Source organism: Petaurus breviceps, unplaced genomic scaffold, assembly GCF_028583685.1.
Source record: "Petaurus breviceps papuanus isolate PSGF00001 unplaced genomic scaffold, PetGlider_PUasm1.0 313, whole genome shotgun sequence".
In the NCBI taxonomy this organism is placed as follows: Eukaryota; Metazoa; Chordata; class Mammalia; order Diprotodontia; family Petauridae; genus Petaurus; species Petaurus breviceps.
The window spans coordinates 837,921-862,651 of record NW_027186073.1 but is presented as its reverse complement, the minus strand read 5'-3'; the positions used below and the strand labels follow the sequence as shown (position 1 = coordinate 862,651).

The following is a 24,731-nucleotide window of genomic DNA, read 5'->3' as shown; positions in this document are numbered from 1 at the left end:
ATTGATAGTAAGAAGAGGAAATTGAAATGAAAAATAAAATATCCTTTTGCAAAAACTATATTTTATTCCTACCTGCAAAAATGTACATTTCTGCTCTCCATTCTGTAGAGAAAGACATAATGAAATTAGAAAAGAGAAATTAAAGTGTTTGAAGGAATAAATGGAGTTATATATGAGCATATTAGATTAATGAAGACTCTAGTCTAGAAAGATATTCAGCACAAAATACTATAAAATCTATAAAATAAAGGATGATAATTGCAGAAATGTGGAATTGCTCAGCAAATTCCAGAATGTTTCAACTGGGGAATATACCAAGAAGAGTTTTTAAACAGGTAAATTTATAAGCAAAGGTAAGTTTAAAATGTAAATAAACAAAAGTATTATTTTACATATAAGGTAGTAAATCTGAGAAGTGCTTTAGGTTAAAAATAGAAATGTGCCCAAGGAGTCTGATAAATTTATAAATGAGTAATCCATGAACAATTCATTGAAAGCAGAATGCTCCGGGGAACATTTCTAATTCTTTAAGGTCAATATAATGGAGAATATCCATCCCACTGGGAACTAGATACAGTATCAAGAAAAGGATTTTGAAGCATAGAGATATTTTACACTAATCTTTGCTTCCTTTCATCATTCTCTAATGGTTCTCTGAATTTAAGAATGTGAATTTAAAGAAAAAAACAGAATATAGGTAGAGTTGACTTATAAATTGAGAGGAAAAATAGATTATGGGTTTTTGCAATACCATGGTAAAAAGTATTAAGAGAGGGGGACATTGGCACATATTGGATAGGGAACTACTAGATTTTAGAAGACTAATATTTAGTTTAGAGAGATAGAACAGCATGTTGAAAAGTACAAAAAATAGAGACTTGAAACATAATATAGTGATGAATACAAAACAGCATAGAAAGACTTAAATTAACTAATGCAAAATGAGGGAAGTGGGGTCAGGATAACAATATACACAGTGACTACAATAATGTAAATGAGAAAAAAAAGAACCCACACAAAATAACAAAAGCTGAATCTTGTGAAATCATAAAGAACAATCTTGGCCACAAAGATGTATAAGGAAGCACTCTGTCCTTGTTCCTTTGCAGAAGTTGATGTTCATGGGTAGGGAATATAGCATATAATATCAGATTTTCCAGCTTTGCTCAAAGTATTTTTCCCATCTCCTTGTTTTTTTGAAAGAAATTCTTTGTTAAAAGGGATTGTTCTCTAGGTGGAAAATGGGGAAGGGAAAAAATATAAGAAGAAATCTAGGTGATTAAAAGAGCATTACCAATGAAAATCTATTTTAAAGTAAGAAAAGTAGTGTGAAAGTGTGTAGGGACTAGGAAAGAACCTCTCAGAAAATACAAGAATATTTCCTATGACATCATCTGCCCAGGCTCTTAGAGAGAATTTTCTTTTCTAGTTTTTGAAATCATGCAAAACTTAATTCTCTGTTAAGCACATTGCATGATGATGATGAGGCAAGAAAAATAAAGAAAATGAAAAAGTATGCTTCGATCAAAGCTGATCAGTTTTCTTTCTGTAGGTTGGTAGAATTGTTCATCATAATTCCTTTGAATTGTCTTGGATCACTGTATTGATTAGAGTAACTAAGTCTTTTACAGTTGGTCACTGTTATAATATCTCGATTACTGTGCCTATTAGAGGATATCCTATAGAGAAAATAATTGTTCTTAATAAGAAGATGGAATTCTCTTTCATTAACTTACTCTAAAGCTTTCTTTCCTTTGCCTCAATTCTGCAGGTGATAAGAAGATAAATAAGGCCTCACCAAAGAAGAAAAAATGAAAATGAAAAATCATACATTAGTCACGGAGTTTATACTGCTGGGACTGACAGATGATCCACAGTGGCAGGCTGTACTTTTTGTCTTTCTCCTTCTTACCTACATGTTGAGTGTGACTGGGAACCTAACCATCATCACCCTCACCTTGCTGGACTCCCACCTGCAGACTCCCATGTACTTTTTCCTTAGGAATTTTTCATTCTTAGAAATTTCCTTCACATCTGTGTGCATCCCCAGATTCCTGATTACTGTTGTGACAGGAGATAAGACCATTTCCTATAATGGATGTGTGGCTCAGTTGTTCTTCTTCATTTTCTTGGGGGTGACAGAATTTTACCTTCTTGCTGCCATGTCTTATGACCGCTATGTTGCCATTTGCAAACCACTGCATTACACTACCATCATGAGCAGCAGGGTCTGTATAATGCTTGTCCTTAGTTCTTGGTTGGCTGGGTTCCTGATCATCTTTCCACCCATCATCCTGCTGCTACAGCTAGATTTCTGTGCATCTAATGTCATTAATCATTTTATCTGTGACTCTTCTCCCATCCTGCAGCTCTCATGCTCAAATACACGCTTCCTTGAGCTGATGGCATTTCTTTTAGCTGTGGTGACACTCATGGTCACCTTGACCCTAGTGGTACTTTCCTATACATACATCATTCAGACAATTCTGAAAATCCCTTCTGCAAGTCAGAGAAAAAAGGCCTTTTCCACGTGTTCCTCCCACATGATTGTTGTTTCTCTCTCTTATGGTAGCTGTATTTTCATGTACATTAAACCCTCAGCAAGGGAAAGAGTGTCTTTGAGCAAGGGAGTCGCTGTGCTCAATACCTCAGTTGCCCCCTTATTGAATCCCTTCATTTACACCCTAAGGAATCAGCAAGTGAAACAAGCCTTCAAGAATATGGTTCAGAAAATTATCTTTTCTTCCAATAAGTAAAAGTTTTTTTGATATAGAAACTGCAAAGGCAAAATTAAACTAAAATCAGAATTCCAACAGTTTGCACTATCTCACTCTCTTCCCTACTCTTCATTTCAATTAATAAAACATACATTGACCCCTTTTATTTTTCTCCTAATGCCAATTCTTGCCCTTCCTTAAACTGAATTGTTCTTTTCTTTCAGAGTCTTTGTCGGTCTCATCTACACAAAAAAAATCATTCCATTTGAACTAAAGACAGAGTTTGAATTAACTCCATCAAGTGTCAATTCTGAAAAATCAGGGAACCTATGATAGCATTTAATGACCAACTAGTTACTGTGTCTGCAATAAAAGTAAATTGCTGGCCTTGCATGCCTTCTGCATGAGCGTCACTTCTTAGTAAAAAAAAAATAATACTTTTTATTATTGTTATTCTCTATATAAAAAAATGAGCATTTCCATATACAAATTAGAACAGAAAAAGGAGTGTACATGAAACCATTCCTGAGCTCCCTTAATGCTAGTTCTTACCCTCTGAGATACTGAACAGATCCCATATGTCTTCTTTGCACATAGGTGTTTCTATGTTGTTTCTCTCATTTGATTGTGAGCTCCCCCAGTTATCAAACTGTGACTTACTTCAAACATGTACAAATTATAGGTATGGGATCTTGGATTTAGGGCTCAGAGGTCATAGTTATTCTCCTTTTAAAAAATGTTTTCAATTCATGGAATACAACAATCATTTCCATAATATAGTGAAATAAAAAATGAGTGCACATGAAACTGTAAAACTACTATGCACAACTTGCTATTCCTTTCAAATATGCAACAAAATTATCATGTAAATTTCTTTTATTCATTTTTTCTTCCCTACCCCCCACACCCTAGAGATGTTTACCATTAAACATAAATACATATATACACATTTATATATGTACATATATATATACACATCATATATGTAAAGCTATTCTATATATACTTCTATTTGTCAGTTCTTTCTCTGGATGCAGACAGTGTCTTTCTTACATATAATTTGTAGTTAATTTGCATATTTATAATAGTCAAAATAATTTATTCACTCAGTCATTCTTTAAAAAACTCATTGTTATTATATGCAATGTTCTCTTGGCTCTGCTCACTTCATGCTTCATTATTTTGTGCAAGCCTTTCCATATTTTTCTAAGACCATTGAGCTCATCATTTCTTATAGCACAGTAGTATTCCACCATAATCATATACTACAACTTGTTTGGCCATTTACCAATGAAATGACTTTCCCAATGTCCCACTAATAGGAAGTGGCCAAGACAAAATTTGAGCCAGGTTCTTCTGGAAAGTCCAAATTGGGCGCTCTCTCTTCTCTACCATCTTTATTAGAAGTGAAGTGATACTGAAATTGTTTTCCTTTTTAAAATGCTTTGGCAAGTTCTATTTGAAATGTTACTTTACTGACTGAGACATCATACATAAGGATAATAAATCATGAGATAATGAAAAGAGCATTTCATCTGGAGTTAAAAGACATGGGTTCGAATATGGGCTCTATCATTTATCTGCCAGTGGGACCTTGACTATAATCCGTGTGCACCTCAGTTTTCTCATTTCTTAAATCAAGGAGTTGGACAGAGATTTTCATTAAGGACTATTGTTCCTGTAACTCTTTTTTAAGGTGCTAATTTGTATCTAGGTAATTATTTTCTGTGAAAATTCGTTTTATAAAACAATCTGCTTTTTAATCTGTTTGCTTAGCTACTTAAAAAAGTTTATTTTGTTTTAAAATAAAGAAGAAAAGTGTGCTTTTGTCAATCACATATGAAAACAGATTTGTGGTATAAGTCCTCTTTTAGAGCCAATGTGACATGACCAACTAACTTCTCAATCTAGTGGCAGAATACCCCCAACCTTTGGATTCCATTGTTCTGTTGATTGAACAAACACTGTGAAAGTGGACTATTCAAATTGAGGCATTCAAGTAACAAATATCAAGTGTCACAAGATAGGAAGGAAAGAGAAATATCCTTTTTGGTAGAGGACATGGATGGATCCATGAATTATGAAATTCTTTAGTTCACCCCCACCCCCCCAGCCTGGTATTACTGATCAGAAATCAGTAGCATTGTATTGGGGATTATTGAGATCAAGAGAAAGTAGAACCCCTGAGTCTTATGGAATCTTGCCATCAAGCACCTGACCCTATATTCTAATGGCTCTTTCCTTTCCAGTAAGAAAATGTAGGGCAAAATCTCAGATTTCTGGTTGCCTCCTTGGGTAAAGAAAATTCTATAAGAACCAAGGATGTTGGTAGCATGAATGACATGACAATCTATTTCTGTCTCAATTCCTTGAGCTAAGTAACTGATGCCTTCATAAGCATCTTTGGACTTAGAGTTGCCAGGAACCTTAGAGGCAGAGGTGAACTAAAGCCAGATTATATAGTCTCAAGATATCTTACTGTTAAATTTTCAGTATGTACATTTACACCTTGGAAATTGGTAAATACTACAAATAAAGGCTTGGTTTTTTTTCAATTGTCCAGACTTATGAAAATAGGGAAAATATTAATAATGCAGGTTAAACTTGTGTCACACATATATTTTCCCCAGAGAGCTGGATGTTTTTACTAGCACATCATTGTTTAGAGGTAATCCTGAAACCAAGAGAGATGAAATTACTCCATGTCAAAACCCTGTATTATCCATATCGGAGCTGGATCACGGACATGGCACAACTTTGGGAAGATGTTTTGGAGGGTTGATAAAATTATAAACCCAAAGTACAATAGTTACTGAGTGTGTTAACTCAGGTTGATTGTATAGATTTAATGCTAGAAGGTACTTCACAAGACATGGAGACCTACCCTCATGTTTTATAGATAAAGAAATAGAGACTCAAGCACACAAAGGCAGAGCTGGGTTTGAAATAGGCCTCCTTGATTTCAGCATCATTGGTTTTTCCAGGGGACCATGATGCCATGTTTAGAGACTAGTCTTCAGTTTAACATTTTTTGCCAAAATGGATACTCTAGATCAATTAAAGGACTTTAAAAAATGAATACCATCTTCCATTTGTTTCCAGAATGCATTTCCCTCTTCATAGCTAATAGAATAAAAGAAATATGTTCCCCTCTCATGAAGGTAAAATATGAGAATATATTTATGCCTCTGCCCAGAGAGATCAAACTACCTGAATTTCTTAGATAATGTAATTCTGTGAGTTCTCAGCACTGGATAGTGAATTGTCTTCCCTTAAAATTTCAAAGAAATATTTCTTGGAGGGGAAAAAACAGAATCTCAGAAAATGAACTATGTAGAATTGTTTTATATGAAAAGGGGGCATATGAGAGTGCCCTTTAGCACTGAAGATTGTCATGTCTACCTTTAATGAACATAAATGCACCATTTAAGCCTAGAATAGCAACCCTCCCCTCACAAAACAGCATTAGCCTATTGCTTCTCAAGTTTTAACAAAGAACATTGGAAAATGTAGGTTGTAACTTTTAACTGTAACTATATTGATGAGAAAACTTCCTCGGGACATATGATTGGTAAAATTTCTTTTAACAACTAAGTAAAAACCATGTAGCACCAGCAGTACTAGAAAACCTTGTTATCCTGCTGGCATCCATGAATAAACCAAATGACAAATCACTGGGAATTGCATATTTTGTTATTTTCCCCCACTTAATAATATTTTATTTTTTTCCAATTACATGTAAGGATAGTTTTAACATTCACTTTTAAAAGATTTTGAGTTCCAAATTTTTTTCTCCCTCCCACTTCGCTTCCCTCCTCCCCAATACAGCAACCAATATGATATAGTCTATACATATACAATCATATTAACATATTTCCACATTAGTCATGTTGTGAAAGAAGAATCAGAATAAAAGAGAAAAAAACACGAGAAAGAAAAAAAAGATAAAATAGCAAACTTCAATCTGCATTCAGACTCCATAGCTCTTTCTTTGGATGTACATAGCATTTTCCATCATGAGTCTTAAAATTGTCTTAGATTTTTACACTGCTGAGAAGAGCTAAGTCTATCAAAGTTGATCATCACACAATCTTGTTGTTGCTGTGTACAATGTTCTCCTGATTCTGTTCACTCAGTATCAGTTCATATAAGAATCCCCAGGTTTTTCTGAAATCCACATGCTCATCATTTCTTATAGCATAATAGTATTCCATTACATTCACAATAGCACAATTTGTTCAGCCACTCTCCAACTGATGGGCATCCCCTCAATTTCCAATTTTTGGCCATGACAAAAAGAGCTGCTATAGATATTTTTGCACGTGGGTCCTTTTCCAATTTTTTATGATCTCTTTGGAATACAGGCCTAGTAATGGTATTGTTGGATCTGCACAATTTTATGGCCCTTCAGATATAGTTATGAATTTCTCTCCAGAATATATGGATCAGTTCACATCTCCAACAACAATGCATTGGTGTTCCAATTTTCCCAAATCTCCAACATTTATGATTTTTGTTTTTTGTCATATTAGTCAATCTGATTAGTGTGATGTGGTACCTCAGAATTGTTTTAATTTACATTTCTCTAATCAATAGTGATTTAGACTCCCAGTGCTTCTTAAATCCCTACGGAGTTGTGACCTATAGTTTAAGAAACACTGCAGGGGTCACAAGGGGAAAAAGTTTAAGAAGCCTTGAATTTCAGAGCATTTTTATGACTACAGATAGCTTTATTTTTATTTCATCTGAAAGCTGCATATTCATATCCTTTGACCATTTACCAATTGGGGAATGACTTGTATTCTGATAATTTTGACTCATTTCTCTCTGTATCTGAGAAATAAGGCCTTTATCGGAAACGTCAGTAAAAATTGTTTCCCAGCTTTCTGCTTCCCTTCTAATCTCAGTTGCATTGGCTTTGTTTGTGCAAAAACTCTTTAATTTAATATAGTCAAAACTATCTATTTGCATTTCATAGTGTTTTCTGCCTCTTGTTTGGTTATAAATTCTTCCCTTCTCCATTGATCTGACAGGTAAATTATTTCTTGCTCTCTTAATTTGCTTATTTGGTATTGCCCTTTATATCTAAATCATGTACTCATTTTCACCTTATCTTGGTATATGGTGTAAAATGTTGGTCTATGCCTAGTTTCTGCCATGTTATTTTCCAGTTTTCCCAGCAGTTTTTGTCAAATAGTGAGTTCTTATCCTGGAAACTGCATCTGGGTTTATCAAACAGTAGATTACCATAGTCATTGACTACTTTGTCTTGTGTACCGAATCTATTCCATTGATCCACCACCCTATTTCTTAGCCATTACCAAATAATTTTGAATAATTTTTGTGCTTTATAATATAGTTTTAGATATGGTATGGCTAAGCCACTTTCCTTTGCATTTTTCACTGGGCAATTGCATATTTTGATTGAGAAATTGCTTAAAATATGCAAGTCCAGAATATTTTCCCATTTGTTTTGTGAATCACACCAGACCAAGAATATACACATGGGTAAAATAAACTAATGGAATAAACTCATAAGAGGAATCAATTAGCCTTGTGAACTTTCACTGACATAGGATAAAAGGTATTGTAGGAGACAATTCCCACTTGGGACCTCAAAATACATAAATCATGGATCTCCCTCTAATACCCTAAACATTCAGATCCTCAACCTTTTCATTTCCATTGACCTATCCCTTCTCAGCCACATGCAAAGATGGGCATACTTTGATCTTGTCATCACCCACAAATATACCATCACCATGTATAAGAATGCTGAAACCCCCCATCTGACCATAATCTATTTCTTCTCTCCCTCTCCTTCCCACTTCCCTTACCAAACCCTACTACCTGAGCATATAACCACTTCCAGTTCCTCCACTTTTCAGTTTTATTCCAGGTCATCTCTCCTACACTAGACACACTTTCCTCTTGCCCCCATCTTGATTACTTGGTGAAGCAGTTCAGTTTTACACTGTCCTCTTCTCAAGTCCCTGTGTCCCTTAGCATATCACTGACCATATCTTTCCAGCCTTCAGTCTTGGATGACTCAACAATTGCTTTCACTCAAACACATGTGCTGTTAAACATACTTAGAAAAAAACACATAACCATTCCACTACAGATTTATGTTACACAACTTCAACTGGGTCCTCACTCCTGCAAGGCAATCCTTCTATATCTGCCTTACCAACTCATTAACCCACTTTACAGTAGCTTTTACAAATCTTTAGATCCCTCATTAAACCTACCATGGGTCTCCCTCCCCTTCCACCTTCTCAGTTTAGAAAACTACTTCATATCTTACTGAAAAAAAAATTAAGGCCATTGACCAATGGTTCTCTTTTCTCTTCTCTTCCTTATTTCACATCACCCAAATGACTTTTGCCATGATCTCTTCCTTCACATCTGTCTCCACGATAAGGTGTCCCTTCTTCTTGCCAAGGACTACCCTTGTACATTCAGTTTTTTTACATTCCATCTCATCTTTTCAAGCAGGTTTCCCTCTCTTACATCTCCACTCTCACTTATCTTCAATATCTCTGTTGACAAGTTCCTAACCTACATAGGCTGCATGCCCATATCAACTCCATCTTTAAAAAAAAACCCTCATTCTATCTTTTATCCCTCCCCTATCATTTTATATCTCTTCTATCCTTTGTGGCCAAAATCCTTGAAAAGACCATCTCTGATCAATGCTTCCATTTTCTCTCCTCTCACTCACTTCTCAACCTTTTTCTAATTACTTTTGAAGCTCATCCTTCCAATGGAATTTCTCTCTCCAAAGCTACAAGTTGCATCTTAATTGTCAAATCCAAAGGCTTTTTCTGAATCCACAATTTCCTTGATCTCTCTGAGGTCTTTGACCCTAGTGATACCTCTCCTCTTTAATGTTCTCTTCTCTCTAGGTTTTTGAGATGCCACACTCTCCTACCTTCCCTCCTGCCTAAGTGAACTCATTACCTCTCCCCCTAAACCTTTTCTCCAGCTCTCTTATTACTGTCAAAAGCAACACCATTCTCCCCGCCCCTAAGAAATGCAATCTAGATTTCATCCTTGGCTCTTCATTATCTCTGATACCCGTTCTTACATATCTGATTCATTGTCAAAATCTATCAATTTCACCTTTGCAACATCTCTGGAATATGTCTCCTTCTCTTTGGTACTGCCACCACCCTGGTTCAAAACCTTATCAATTCGAGCTTGGACCACTGAAACAGCCTGCTGGTAGTTCTGTTTGCCTGAAGTCTCTCTCCACTCCAATCCACTCTACATTCAGATGCCAATGTGATTTTTCTAAAGTCTTTTCCCTTCCCTTCCCCCAGTAATTTCCAGTTGCTCCCTATCACCTCCAGAATAAAGTACAAAATCCTTGTCATGCAAAGCCCTTCATAACTGAACCATCCCCCTACCACACACACACACACACACACACACCTATCCAGTCTTCACATTTCTAAGCTTCTTACACCTTACTCCTGTCACATTCTCTTCCATTTAGACATGCTGGCCTCCTTCATGTTCCTTGAACAAGATACTCAAATTCTCAGGTTCAGGTATTTCTCAGACTGTTTCCCAGCTTTAATGCCCTCTCTCCTCATCTCCATGTGCTGGTTTCCCTGCCTTTCTTCAAATCCCAATTCGAATAGCATTTTCAACCGGAAGCCTTTACCAAACCCTCTTAATTCTAATGCCTTCCCTCTTTTAATTATTTCCTATTTTTCATATAAAGCTTATTTGTACATATTTGCTTTCTTGTTGTTTCTTCCAAGAAACACTTAAACATAAACATTTAGAATTAATATGAAGGCCTAAAAAGTTTTTATTATGTCACAAGTGAATCCCAAAACTTCAAGGGGTGACAATTATGGTCTCAATAAAGGTAGAAGCAAAAAGAAATAAGGTGAGAAATTGCATCACACTTAAAGACACCTTAGATAATAACACAGTGGTATTAAATAAAGACACACTAAATACCATAGCATCTACATACCTAAAGAAAAGCTAACTGGATTACATGGAGAAATAAATGCAAAATCATCCCCTTTCAGACTTAAGTCAATATAGCCAATCAATCAATGAGATTAGGTAAAGACTTCAATAGAATTTTAGAAAAGTTACCAATGATAGCACTATGGTGATTACAAAATGTGAACCTAAAGCTGTGTGTCTATTTCTTAATTTTACATTAAATCTTTATAAAGGAGTACCATGTTCTGAGTCCCAAAAATCTTTTAAATGAAACAGCAAAGAAAAAAACACATTAAACGCATGCTTTACTTTCCATTTAACAATAAATGTAAAATTAAAAAATGTAATTTGATAAAAAGGTTTTAAACTTTAACATAGATGAAAAAAATATATAACTCTAAACAATGTGTGGGTCAGAAAATGAATCAGAAAAAGAATATATAATTTGATCAAGGAAAATTACAATGAGAAAATACACAAAAACTTTTGAAAGGTATACATTAGGAGCAAATGTATATCTCAACATTTTTAACAATAAAAGACATAAGGAACAGATGGATGAATTGGATATTCTATTAAAAAATAGAAAAGAGAAAAATCAAAATATCTTAACAACATATAATGATTGAAATTAAAGAAAAGACAAATAAAATTTATCTATGCAGCTAGGTGGCACAAGGTCTCTTTGTGACGTAGGAGATAGGAAGACCAAGGTCAAATCTGGTCTCAGAGACTTGCTAGTTATGTGACTTTGAGCAAGTCACTTAACCTCTGTCTACCTGAGTTTCCTCAACTGTGGGTATAGTAATAGCATCTAAAGTATAGGAGAAATAAAGGTTGTTGGTATTTGAGGCAAACAGAGTTAAGTGACTTGCCCAGGATCATACAGCTACTAAGTGTCTGAGGCCAGATGTGAGCTCAGGAAGATGTCTTCTTGCCTTCAGGCCTGGCACTCTATCCACTATGCCACCTAACTGCCCAAAAATAAATTTAATATGCTCAAAAATTTAAAAGAATTCACAAGAAATGAATGCAATGAAAGCTCTTAAAGCATCATCCCTTTATTAAGGAAAAACTGTTAAAGCATATTAACAACAATTAAGAATAATTGTTTTCTTACTGACAATATCTACCTAAAAGTTAATATGGTCATGATTTATAATAGAGATAATGGAGACAATAATGGAGACAAAATGTATGTAATGGAGACAAAAATAGAGACAATAATGGTGGAATAAGGATACCTATTGGGGCAGCTAGATGGAAAAGTCGATAGAGTTCTGGTCCTGGAGACAGGAAGACTCATCTTCCTGAGTTCAAATCTGGCCTCAGACACTTACTTGTTGTGAAGCCTGGGGCAAGTCACTTAACCCTGTTTAACTCAGTTTACTCATCTGTAAAATGAGCTGGAGGAAGAAATGGTGAATCACTCCAGCATATTTGCCAAGAAAGCCCCAAAAGGGATCATGAAGAGTTGAACACAACTGAAAAATTATGAAACTACAAAGGATAAACATTATCACCACGATTATTTGATATGATGATAGAAATACCAGCTGTTACAATTGAACAAGAGATAGAAATTGAAGGAATAAGCCAAGAAAAATAAAATTAATTGCCTTTTTACAGATGATATGTAAAGATATTCAGATATTTGACTAAAAGTAATTGAAATTTAGTAAATTGAATTTACTAAAGTAGCAGGATATGAAATAAACCTACATAACTCATTTTCCTTTCTATATCATAAGGAAAATACACAAAGAGCAAATATCTATTCAAGAAAACTACAGAATGTATGAATATCTCACAGTCAACATACTAACACAAACAGAAATTATATGAATATAACTATGAAACCTTATAAAAATAGGAGACAAATAATTAGAGAAATACTAAACTCTCTTGGTTGAGCCATGAATATATTAAAAACATTTATGAAGTAGTTAATAATGCAAAACACTTTCTTAAACACTAGAGAAAAATTTTAAAAAATACAGTCTTACTATTAAGTACACATACTAAATGGGAGAGAAAACATAAAGGAAAGTTCAGATAGGGTGGATGGAAAGACCCATGTGTCCCCAAGTGTTCAGCAGCAAGTCAGATGGTAAATCCTAAAAGTGGTCGGGTCACATCAGTTGGGTTAAATGATGTTGTAATGGGAATATAAATTTTAAAGATCTTCCCTTCCCCTAGGCTAAAGTACACCTGGAGCCTGGGGTGGGAGGCTTGTTTTTCAGTAGATACTTTTTGATTGGCCAGTGGGTCCAAAAGGTTGTTACATTCTCTGATCCAGGAGAAGGCTATATAAGCCCTGATGTGAGGCTTTGTTTTGGGGGCTCACTTTGAGAAGTGTTCTGTGATTTGATCTGGATTCTGGGAAGCCATTGTCCAGAGCCCCCCGGCTTTGAAAAACCCAGATGTTGAAAGCCAGATGTTGATTTGGTATGGATGTAATGGTTGGACAGTTTGGAAAGCTGTCTACTTGATCTGTTTCTGTCTTGATAATTCTGCCTGTATACTTTGAAGTTCAGGGTGCTGACCTTTTTCCCCTGAACAAGGTAAACGATATATGTTTGACTGATTAAAGTAAGCTTGTTAATCCATTTTGAGTTTCTTTCCTTTATCAAAGCAGATCCAAGAACCTGTGGTGGCAGCAAACCCTGAGGATGCTTGGGGTGCTTGCTGCTACAAATGTCACTGGTCAGGATCAAAAGAACATAGAGGCAGGGCATATGGTAAGGCCTAGAGGAATTTAGGAAGAAGTAGCAAGACAGACAGATGGTAAGGCCTGGTGTTTCTACATTTCACTAGAATAAATAGAACTGATGACTGCCATCAAACCCAAATAATGTTAGAAGACAAGCTTCCCAGGTAGGTTTGGGGTGGTGTGGGGCAGAAGCAAGTGACAGGGGAAGGAAAAAAAACATCTTTGGTAATATCTACTTTCCAGTTGTTCCAGATGGGTTATGGGTGCCAAGAGAGCAGAGAAGAAGTCCTAAATTAGTTTATAGATTCAGTGTCATACCAATCAAAGTTTCAAATATTGATTTTATAGAATCATAGACAAAATAATATAGAGAAATTAAAATTCATCCAGGGGAACAAGAAGTCATGAATCTCAATGGAAACAATGAAACAAAGAAATAAAGGGACCTATCAGTATTAGATCTCAAACATGTATATGTGTGTGCATATATATGTATGTATGCATTATATATGCATGTGTGTATATATATATATATATAAACATATATAGTCACTTTTTTTTGAGGGGGGAAGGCAAAGCAGTTGGGGTTAAGTGACTTGCCAAGGTCACACAACTAGTAAGTGTGTCAAATATCTGAGGCCAGATTTGAACTCAGGTCCTCCTGACTCTAGAGCCAGTGCTCTATTCACTGTGCCACCTAGCTGCCCCTGTAGTCACTTTTCAAAAGAAGAAATTCAAGATAATCAGCATCATATAAAAAATTGTTCTGAATCACTAACAATAAGAGAAAGAATAATTAAAATAGATCTTAAATACCACCTCACACTCATCAAATTAGCAAGGATAGCAAAAACAGGAAGATAACAATTGTTGGAGGGACTATAGGAGTATGGGCACACCAACATAATATTGGTAGAGCTGTGATCTCGTCTAATCATGATAGAAGGCAATTTGGAACTATAATTCCAAAGTCATTAAACTTTATACTCTTTGAACCGACCATGCCCCTAGTTACGTGCTTCAAAGAGGTCAAAGACAAGAGAACACCCATCTGATTAAAATTATTTACAGATGCAATTTTTTGTGGTAATTGGAGGAAGGCTAAGTAGTCTGTGAATTTAATGGACTATTATTGTGCCATAAGAAATTAAGAAAGGGACAGAAAATCTTAATAAGACTTGCATGAACTGATGCAGAGTAAAGTAAGTAAAACTGAGAGAATGATATATATATATATATATATAAATGTATACATATATATGTATCTATATAATGACATAAAAGAAAACAACTTTGAAAAACCTAAGAACTCTCATAAAATTTTTTTAAATAAAAATAAAATCAATGCAATGACCAATAATGACTACAAAAGACCTAAGTATGCCTCCCACCTCTTGGTAGAGAGATAATAGAATAGAGGTGCAGAATAAAACATGTACTTCCAGAAACAACCAATATCTAAATTTGTTTTCTTTGAATTTACTTGTTTATGCAAACAAAAAAAGAAAGAAAAGATCATCAATGTAACATTTTTTTAAAAAAGTATAGGAGGAGACATTTGGCCATAAACATAGATAAGTTGTCCAGTGTTGTGAGATATATGTGTGTGTATGCGTATGTGTGTATGTATATGTATATACGAATACACACACACACATATATATATATATATATATATATATATACATATATAAACATTGTGAGGTGGTTAGCATAAGTATAATATGCTTTTACAACATTACTAGACATCGCTTGGTCTCACTTTGTCATTGTTTTGTCTCTGATGACTCAGAGTGAGTGCAAATAGCTATTGTTTCTGTTTTGACCAGAAACCCCAAGGGCCTTCCCCTCCCAGGTTGATTTTATATTTAATCACTCATTTGTGCATTCATTTGTTTATTTTTGACTAGGTAAAAGAGACCATTTTTGCCTCATTTCTTACCTAGCCTTAATCACTGAACGGGCATGGCCTCAGTCAAGCTTAGACCAGGGAAAGACCTTAGCTTAAAAAAAAGTCAGTATCCTGTTACATCTGAGGCCATCTCTAATTGTCTTGAACTATATCTTGTGGCTGTACTCAGATGGTTCTGGAGAAGAGAGTGAGATTTGGTGACCGCTCCTCAAGCTGCTATTTTCATCATTTTATAGATGAAGAAACTGAGGCTGAGGGACTTGCTCAGGATTATACATCTAGTCTGTATCTGAAGTAGACTTTGAGCCCAGGTTTTTCTAGTCTCAATTAGAGCACACTATACATTATACAACCTAGCTTCTATTCATGTGGGAGTCCTTAGAAACGAAAACATAAAAAATATTGGTTCAGACCTTAGCCTACCTTGCCAAAGACCCAGTGCCATTCATTGAGTCTTGAACACTATAACCATCTGGGACTGTTAGCTCCTACCTCTGATATTTTACCTGATGGATCAGTTCACAGGAGCACATATTTTACTAAATTTGGTGACTTTGCACAGCCCTCCCTCACTAAAATCCACTTCACTTGCAAGTCATGATGCCACCTTCTAGAGGACAAATAATGGATATCGATAGTCTGGTATAACACAGTCTGGGTAACTAGGTGGCACAGTGAATAGAGTGCCAGGATTGAAGTAATAAAGAGTCATCTTCATGAATTCAAATCGAATCTCAGGCACTTACTAGCCATGTGACCCTGGACAAATCACTTCACCTTTTTTGCCTCTGTTTCCTCATCTGTAAAAGGAGCTGGAGAAAAAAATGACAAACAACTACAGTATCTTTGACAAGAAAATCCCAAATGTGGTAAAGAGGATCCAGACATGACAGAAACAACTGAACAACAAATACCACAATCCAGCCATTCATTGCACGGTATTCAGGAAAGATCACCTTCCTCTCTTAGTATAGTACATCCTGTATTCAGATGCATTGCTTAACTTAGCTGCATACTAACTCTATCCACATTCCCCAGCCAGATACCTTCTCAGAAGTCTCTCCTTGAACCAAGATTTTTGGAATGTATTGAAGTAAATAAGTTTCACAGATAAAAGCTGTAAAATAGTGCAGTCAACTTGGTCATGGACCAGACCACAGAAAGAACACTCATCATCATCCCTATCATCATCATCATCATTTATATAACACCAAATTTTGCAAAAATCTTTGCACACAATAAAGGAGCTATTTTATTTTCTTTTTTTCCTTTTTTTTTTTTGCTTTTCGGAGGGGGAAGGGCAGGGCAATTGGGGTTAAGTGACTTGCCCAAGGTCACATGGCTGGTAAGTGTTAAGTGTCTGAGGCTGGATTTGAACTTAGGTTCTCCTGACTCCAGGTTCAGTGCTGTATTCACTGCACCACCTAGCTGCTCCTCAAGCTTCTATTTTCATCATTTTATAGATGAAGAAATTGAGGCTGAAGGACTTGCCCAGGATTATACATCTAGTCTGTATCTGAAGTAGACTTTGAGCCCAGGTTTTTCTAGTCTCCATTAGAGCACACTATACATTATACAACCTAGCTTCTATTTATGTGGGAGTCCTTAGAAATGAAAATGTAGAAAATATTGGTTCATAACTTAGCCTACCTTGCCAAAGACCCAGTGCCATTCATTAAAAGAAAGTTAAGATGAGATGAGGCTATCACTTTTGAGTCTTGAACACCTTAACCATCTGGGACTGTTAGCTCCTACCTCTGATATTGTACCTGATGTATCAGTTCACAGGAGCAATACCACAAATTTTACCAAATTGGTCCTGAAGAGGACATTGACCTGATCTAGATCAGAGAGAAGAATGGATGTACTATAGCAATCCAGACTGGATATAGCTTGCATATTATGTTATTTCACTTGGATTGTATAAGTGCCCTTACGGTATCTTATCCTGCCAGATGATCTCCTGAAACTTCCTAAAACAATTCAAATGGAAGAAATTAATTTTCTTGGCATGACACTCGTACAACATGGTATATAACATGCAATATATAATTTTTTTTTAAACTGAATCTCAAGCATAAATTTTCCTCTTCAATTTTTATCCATTACTTCCTTTTCTGTCCTCTGGGGCCAATCAGAAAAAAATAATCTAATCTCTCATGCATATGAAAGTTCTTTTGATACATGAAAGAGAGCTGTCATTTTCCCTTTAGTCAGCTCTTCTAGAGGCTGTATATCCACAATTACAGATCCTTTGGTGTGATTATTTTATAAAAGTAACAACTGGAATTCCTAGAAAGTTTAAATGGATAAAATATTATTCATTTACTCAACATATTAACCCAAACTGTAATTAGCAACAAGAGACTCGTTTCACTTATATGTTAAATCCAAAAATTAATTAGAAGCCTTTCAGTTTGGTAAAATATTTTGAATAAATGTAGAGGAAAACTGCCTTTAAACTTTTTGATCATACAATTCTCAGGTAATTGTCTTTCACTAGGTAAATAAACAATCTATATTAATGAACAGACTAAAAACTAAACTAACCCATAATATATCCTAGCTATGGGGAGATGGTATCATGCCAGCTAACCCTTATTAACAATACTTGAGGGTTTATATATCTAACTTTAAAATTTAAATAGAAAAAAATTGGTTTCTTAAATTTGCATGTGCTTTGTAAAAAAGGTCAGAGTGTTTTCCTCTCCTTTTTCCCTACTTCAAGTTTTCTTCCAACTAATTTTTCTTCTTCAAGTCAGCTAACATTAAGGTTTCTATCTCTAGGGAGAATAACAAAATCTATAATTCCTTATGCTAGCTGATGAAATGATTTTTAATGAATCCCAATGAGAATTATTAGATTTTTCTTTGGTAGTCTGCTAGAAAATGGAGAATGGATCTAAGTGTAGAATTATCTCTGAGGTCTCAGAAATATCAATTTCACCATTTTGCAGAGGGAAAAGGAATCAAGATGTCTTGATAGGCCCTTAAAACCTCTTTTTATCCCCATTGATAGAATCATTAAATAATATGTATGCATAGATAGATGCTTTAAAGTCATAACAAATTAACTAAACTTGAATAGTCTTTGGAGAAAGTCCCCAAGCAACCTCCAAAGGTCTGGTTCAATTTCCTAATAAGCCTTGTTCAGAAGTATAAAGTATAAATTAGTAATGGTATTAATCAACAATTGGGAAAGATTAAGAAGTCTGAACTGGATCCCCCTCGATTTTGGTGAGGAGGAGAAGTAACAAGTGCGGGGAAAGAGAGATCAAGACAGTCTTCATTGTTGCCTCAATTCTGATGTGCCATCTTTATTACATATATCGACAATTCACAGGTAGATATGGCTTGAAAATAGAGGAGTAATTTAGGAAATGCAGTAATCTCTCTAATCTAACTTTCTGACAGCAAGTCTGGCTATATCTCCCTCTCAGTGGTCTAGGAGTGTCCCTAAGAGTTTGAGGTATTATTGTTATTATTTACTTTTTGGAGGAGGGAAGGCTGGGCAATAAGGGTTAGGTGACTTGCCCAAGGTCACATGTCTAGTAAGTGTTAAGTGTTTGAGGCTGGATTTGAACTCAGGTCCTCCTTACTCCAGGGCAGGTGGTCTATTCACTGTGCCACCTAGCCGCCCACTGGTTGAGGTATTATTAATCATATTTGCTGAGGCCCTCATTCCAGTTTGTTCCCCCTATAGGTCATTTCCATTTATTAACACCCCAGCTATATTTAATGAGTTAATACCAAGAGGGAGAGATTGAAAATGAGTTGAGAGAGTGGATATGACAGAGGGGTCAATATGTTGGAAGACATGGGATGGAAGGAGTTCACTTGAACACCTAGAGGGGTTAGCCTTAGAAAAGTTCAAGGTCACTTCACTAGGTGAGACAGGGGTGAAGGAGAAAAGAGTGTCAGAAGGCACCTGAGAGATAGAAGATGAGGAAGAGGAGAAAAAAGAAAGTTCACATTCAATGGCTTCAATTTTTTTTCTTTAAAATGTGAGGCAAGGTTCTCAGCTGAGAGAGCAGGGGAGAAAGAGCCATAGGAAGTTTGATGAGGCATGAAAAATTTTGGAAGATCCACTGTAGAAAGATGGAGAATAAGTTGATAAGTGAGGTATAGTAGGATTGCCTCACAGTGTTGAGGGCTCAATTGAGGTTGTATAACAATTTGTAGTGGACCCAGTCAGAACGGTTGTGTTATTTTATTTGCCTTTGTTCAGCAACATGTGTATAGGCATAAATGGGGGGAGTGATCTGAGACTGAAACTTGACTAGGAATAATTGGTGATATGATAAGGAGGGTGGAAGGGAAAAGTATTCAAGAGATGAAACCAGTGTAGAGTTAAATTGATTCACCAGAGTTAAGATGGGGAGAAGAGAAGAGAGTGGCTAATGCTGGGGAGATGGGCTGGGGGGGAATTGAGAGATTGGATTGGAGGTCACAATGTGAATGAAGAGAAGGATTATGTAAAGCAAGGCAGAAAAAAGAGTTGAAAAACCAACAGCTAATGGTCAAATAAGTTTTCAGAATTCTTTTTTTTTAATTTTTTAATCAATTGGGGTTAAGTAACTTGCTCAAGGTTACACAGCCAGTTATTTCTGGGTTTGGTGCTAAGTATCAGAGCTTGGATTTGATCCCAAGTCATTCCAACTCTGGCGCCGGTGCTCTTACTGTACCACTTGGCCACCCCTGTTTTCAGAATTCTTGGACATGAAGGTGACAATGAGAGGAGTCCAAAAATATATTACACAAGGCATCAATATTAGACTGGCTAGCTGCAAGACTCAGAATGAACCCTACCTCCAGACTGCCTTGTGCCTTGTAGTTTGATCTTTTGAACACTGGATCACCTAGTTACAGTTACTTAGCATATTTGCCCCTTCCTGAATATACTCTGGCCACACACTCTCACATTGTGGACATAGGTCTCCTTAACCTCCTTCCACCTGCATATACATTTCTTTTTTTTCTCATGAAAATATTGTTGAGTGCTCAGAATATGCAATTTAGGTATCATATCTGTTAAGACTGATAATTACTGTTCACAGATTCTACAATTCTCCATGAGCACTGGAAATGGTACCAATTCAATTTCATTCAGCTAGATGTTTGATTGGATGTAACTACCTTCACTTCTCTCTTCTCACAATATATAGCACATTCTAGTGCAAATACTAATACCTCACTAAATACAAGAGATTCCAAAATGCCACCTCTTTCATACATGACACCATCTCTCAGTTTCTACACACTCATGTCAACTGTTTAAAAAAAACAGTAATTATTCTAAGCATAATATTAGCATTCTTTGATGCCTTGTTTTCTACAATCCTGAATCTTCAATGAACAACGGTCAGGGATCAGTTTATGTCTTTCTCAAAAAACACTCAGGTTATCTTCCAACTATGCCTACTACATTAATGACCTGCTCCTTTATAACCCACTGGGTAATCCATCATTTCAATATCTTCTAGGTCTATCAATCTGGACTGGCCCTGAAAGGAAGATCTGGTACTCTAGTATTTTTACTCTTGCAAAGGGAGGCTGAAGATTGGAGTATTATGGTAAATGACTAAAAACAGGCTTTTTAAGGGGGAAAATTGGCACACAACACACTTACAAGTTCAATATGCTTTATTAACATTTTCTCCATCACTTTATTAAGAAGAGACAATCAATAAAACAACAAATCAAGGACTGATTTGTTGTGTTTATCAAATTCCAAGGTATATTCATACCTCACACTGATAATTTAATGATTGTATCCAACAGGCCTGACTCCAACACACTCCTACCTGTAGAGTTACAGCTGGATCCTAAAAATCTTTGACATAGGAAACATCATCAAAATATCTGTCTTAAAGATTGGACAAAGGTCTTTACATATTTGAGATCTGAGACCTTTAACTGAGAATCTGTTCATTAAAATACCCCCCCACTATTTTCTGTTTTCCTTCTGATTTTGCCTACATTTGTTTTATTTGTACAAAATTTTCAAATTTAATGTAATCAAAATTATCTATTATACAACTCACAATGCTCTCTATCTCTTGTTTATTCATAAATTGTTTGCCTATCCATAAATCTGATAGGTAATATTCATGGGTCTGGATTGTGGTCTTGGGTGGTAGTCCTGGGTTGTGTGTGACCAGTGAGCCAGAACCTGTGTGGGCTGTAGAGAGGGCACCCAACTAATAGCTCCAGTAACTGTGAAAACCCCAGCAATTTGGGACAAAGCTCTCTTGATTCTGTTAGCAGAATTCTACCATGGTAAAGAGCTCAAAAGTCAAGTAATAGGCAAGATGAGGTAGTGCAAACAAACAATAAAATCCTTTTTGGGGGACAAAAAGGATCAAACCATGTAACTGGAGGAGGACAATGAAGTCAGAACTCCTGCATCAAAAGCTTCCAAGAAAAATATGAATTGGTCACAGGCCATGGAGGAGCTCAAGAAGGATTTTGAAAATCAAGTAAGAGAAATGGATGAAAAACTGGGAAGAGAAAAAAGAATGATGCAAGAAAATCATGAAAAGCAAGTCAACAGCCTGCTAAAGGAGACCCAAAAATACACTGGAGAAAATAACATCTGAAAAAAATAGACTAAATCAAAGGGCAAAAGAGGTCCAAAAAGTCAATGAGGAGAAGAATGCCTTAAAAAGACAAATTTACCAGATAGAAAAGGAATTTCAAAAACTCACTTAACAGAAAAATTCCTTCAATATTAGATTGGAGCAACTTGAAGCTAATGACTTTATGAGAAATCAAGCTACTATAAAACAGAACCAAACAAATGAAAAACCAGAAGGCAATGTGAAATATCTCATTGGTAAAAAACACTGACCTGGAAAATAGATCAAGGAGAGATAATTTAAAAATTATTGGACTACCTGAAAGCCATGATCAAAAAAAGAACCTAGAAATCATCCTTCAAAAATCTTAAGGAAATTTGCCCCAATATTCTAGATCCAGAGGGCAAAAGAGAAATTGAAAGAATTTACCAATCACTTTTAGAAAAAGATCCCCAAAAGAAAACTCCTAGGAATATCATAGCCATATTTCAGAGTTCCCAGGTGAAGGAGAAAATATTAAAAGCAGTCAGGAAGAAACAATTTGAGTATTGTGGAAACACAATCAGATAAGACAAGATCTAGCAGATTCTACATTAAGGGAGTCTAAGAGCTTGGAATATGATATTATAGTGGTCAAAGGAGCTAGGATTAGATCCAAGAATCACCTACCCAGCAAACCTGAGTATGATGCTTCAGGGGAAAACATGTTCACTCAATGAAATAGAGAGCTTTGAGGCAGTCTTCATAAAAAACTAGAGATGAACAGAAAATTTGGCTTTCAATTACAAGAAGCAAGAGAAGCATGAGAAGGGAAAGAGGAAAAAGACATCATATGGAACTTATTAAAGTTGAGTTATTTACATTCCTAAAAGGCAAAATGATAACCGTAACTCATGAGACTTTTCTAAATATGAGGATAGTTGAAGGGAATATATGTATATATGTATGCATGCATATACATGCATGTAGAGGAGGGAGTATGTGTGTATAAATATGTATGTGAGTGTTTGCATGTGTGTGTATATGTATACATAGACAAAGGGAACAGGAGGGGTTGAATATGGAGAGATGATATCTTAAAAATAAAATTAAGAGGTGATGGAAGAATATATTGGGAAAAGAAGAAAGGGAGACATAGATTAGGGTAAATTATCTCATATAAAAGAGGCAATTAGGGTAAACTATCTCATATAAAAGAATACTGTTACAATGGAAGGGAAGAGCAGGAATTTGAAAGGGAATGGGTCAACCTTTCTCTCATTGAATTTGGCTTAAGGAGGGAATAAAATATACATTCAACTGGGTATCTTACCTTAGAGGAAAGCCTTATAGGAAATCATGGGGGAAGGGGATAAGAAAGGGGGTGACAGAAAGGAGAACACATTAGGGCAGAGGGTACTTAGAAGGAAACACTTTTAAAAAGGGACACGGTCAAAGTAGAAAACAGAATAAGTGGGGGACAGGATAGGATTGAGGGAAATATAGTTCATCTTTTAAATATAACTACTATGGAAATGCTTGCATAACTATACATGTACAAGCTATGTTGAATTGCTTGCCTTCCCAGTGAAGATAGGTGGGTGAGGAGGGAAGAAGGGAAAGACTCTGGAACTCAAACTTTCAAAAAAAATGTTAATTAATGAATGTTACATGCAAATGTGAAATAAGATATACAGGCACTGGGGTATAGAAATCCATCTTGCTCTACTAGCAAGGGTGGGGATGGGAGAGGATATAAGAGAGAACAGATTCTGGTAAGGGTATTCAGTAGGCTTACCATTTTGGGGTGGGTGTTGGGAGAGATGGCGAAAAAACTAATTCGAAATCTTGTGGAAATGAATATTGAAAACTAAAGCTAAATAAATAAATTGGAAAAAAGGTTAATGACTACTGCCTCCCATTATCCCTCAAATTTAGGGATATGGGGGCTTTAAAAAAAACTATATATAGGGCAAAGGGGGAATCAAAGAATGGAATGAACTAGATGGCAATAGCTGACAAAAGAGAGATGGAGAAATTTCTCAAATAATATTTGGCTTTTGTTTCATCTGCCAAATAACATGACATTTGCACTGGAAATAACAGAACAAATATGATATAGTAACTTGATACCCAAAAAAGTAAGGGGAAGGTAGGAAAGGACATAATTAGCCAGAGGAATTCAAGTCACCTATTCTAGATGAATTACATTCTCTCGCATGGAAAGTATTGGTTCACTCTCAGTCAGCAATGTGAAAGATCATGGAAAACAGGAGAGATACTAAAAAGGGTTGAATGACAAATGTCTTGATTTTCAAAAAAGGGTAGAGAACAATTCTTATACTACAGGCCAGTGAAATTGACTTAAATTCTAAAGAGATAAATGGAAATATCTAAAAAACAAAGTAATGATTACAAAGAATCGCTGGGGCTTCATCAAGAACAAGTCAATATGACTGAGCTCATTTCCTTTTTTGTCATGATTACTAAAGTTCTAGTTAAAGGGAATGATGGAATACACTTTGTGGAGATTTTAAAAAACATTTTGATACAATATCTCATATTTTTCTTGTCAGGTATCGGAGAGATTTGCAATAGATGATCTTGATCAGAAGGATGATGATGATGATGATGATGATGATGATGATGATGATAGGTGGTATACAGTGCTTTAAGTTAGGCAAAGAACTTTATATATGGAGAAGGTGCTACTATTATCCCCACTTTACAGATGGGGAACAGGAAGACAAAAAGATTTCAGTGACCTTCACAGCATGGACTCTTCCTTGCTTTCCAGTCCTCCAGCTTACTTTTCTTCACTTTGTTGATGGTGGAGCCATTTTGGTCTCTTTGCTATCTAT

At 35.8% G+C, this 24,731-nt stretch overlaps 1 protein-coding gene across 1 annotated transcript; it reads left to right on the top strand.

The window, feature by feature from the left end:
• The first annotated feature begins 1,551 nt into the window (after window positions 1–1,551).
• LOC138167835 (olfactory receptor 6C75) lies at window positions 1,552–2,756 on the top strand. The gene has a single exon (XM_069096798.1). It carries the CDS (start codon window positions 1,812–1,814, stop codon window positions 2,754–2,756), a length of 945 nt encoding a protein of 314 aa, XP_068952899.1. The 5' UTR covers window positions 1,552–1,811.
• Window positions 2,757–24,731: the final 21,975 nt, after the last annotated feature.

Coding starts and splice junctions, on each gene's coding strand:
- LOC138167835 (XM_069096798.1), top strand. CDS start 1,812: ATGAAAATGAAAAATCATACATTAGTCACGGAGTTTATACTGCTGGGA.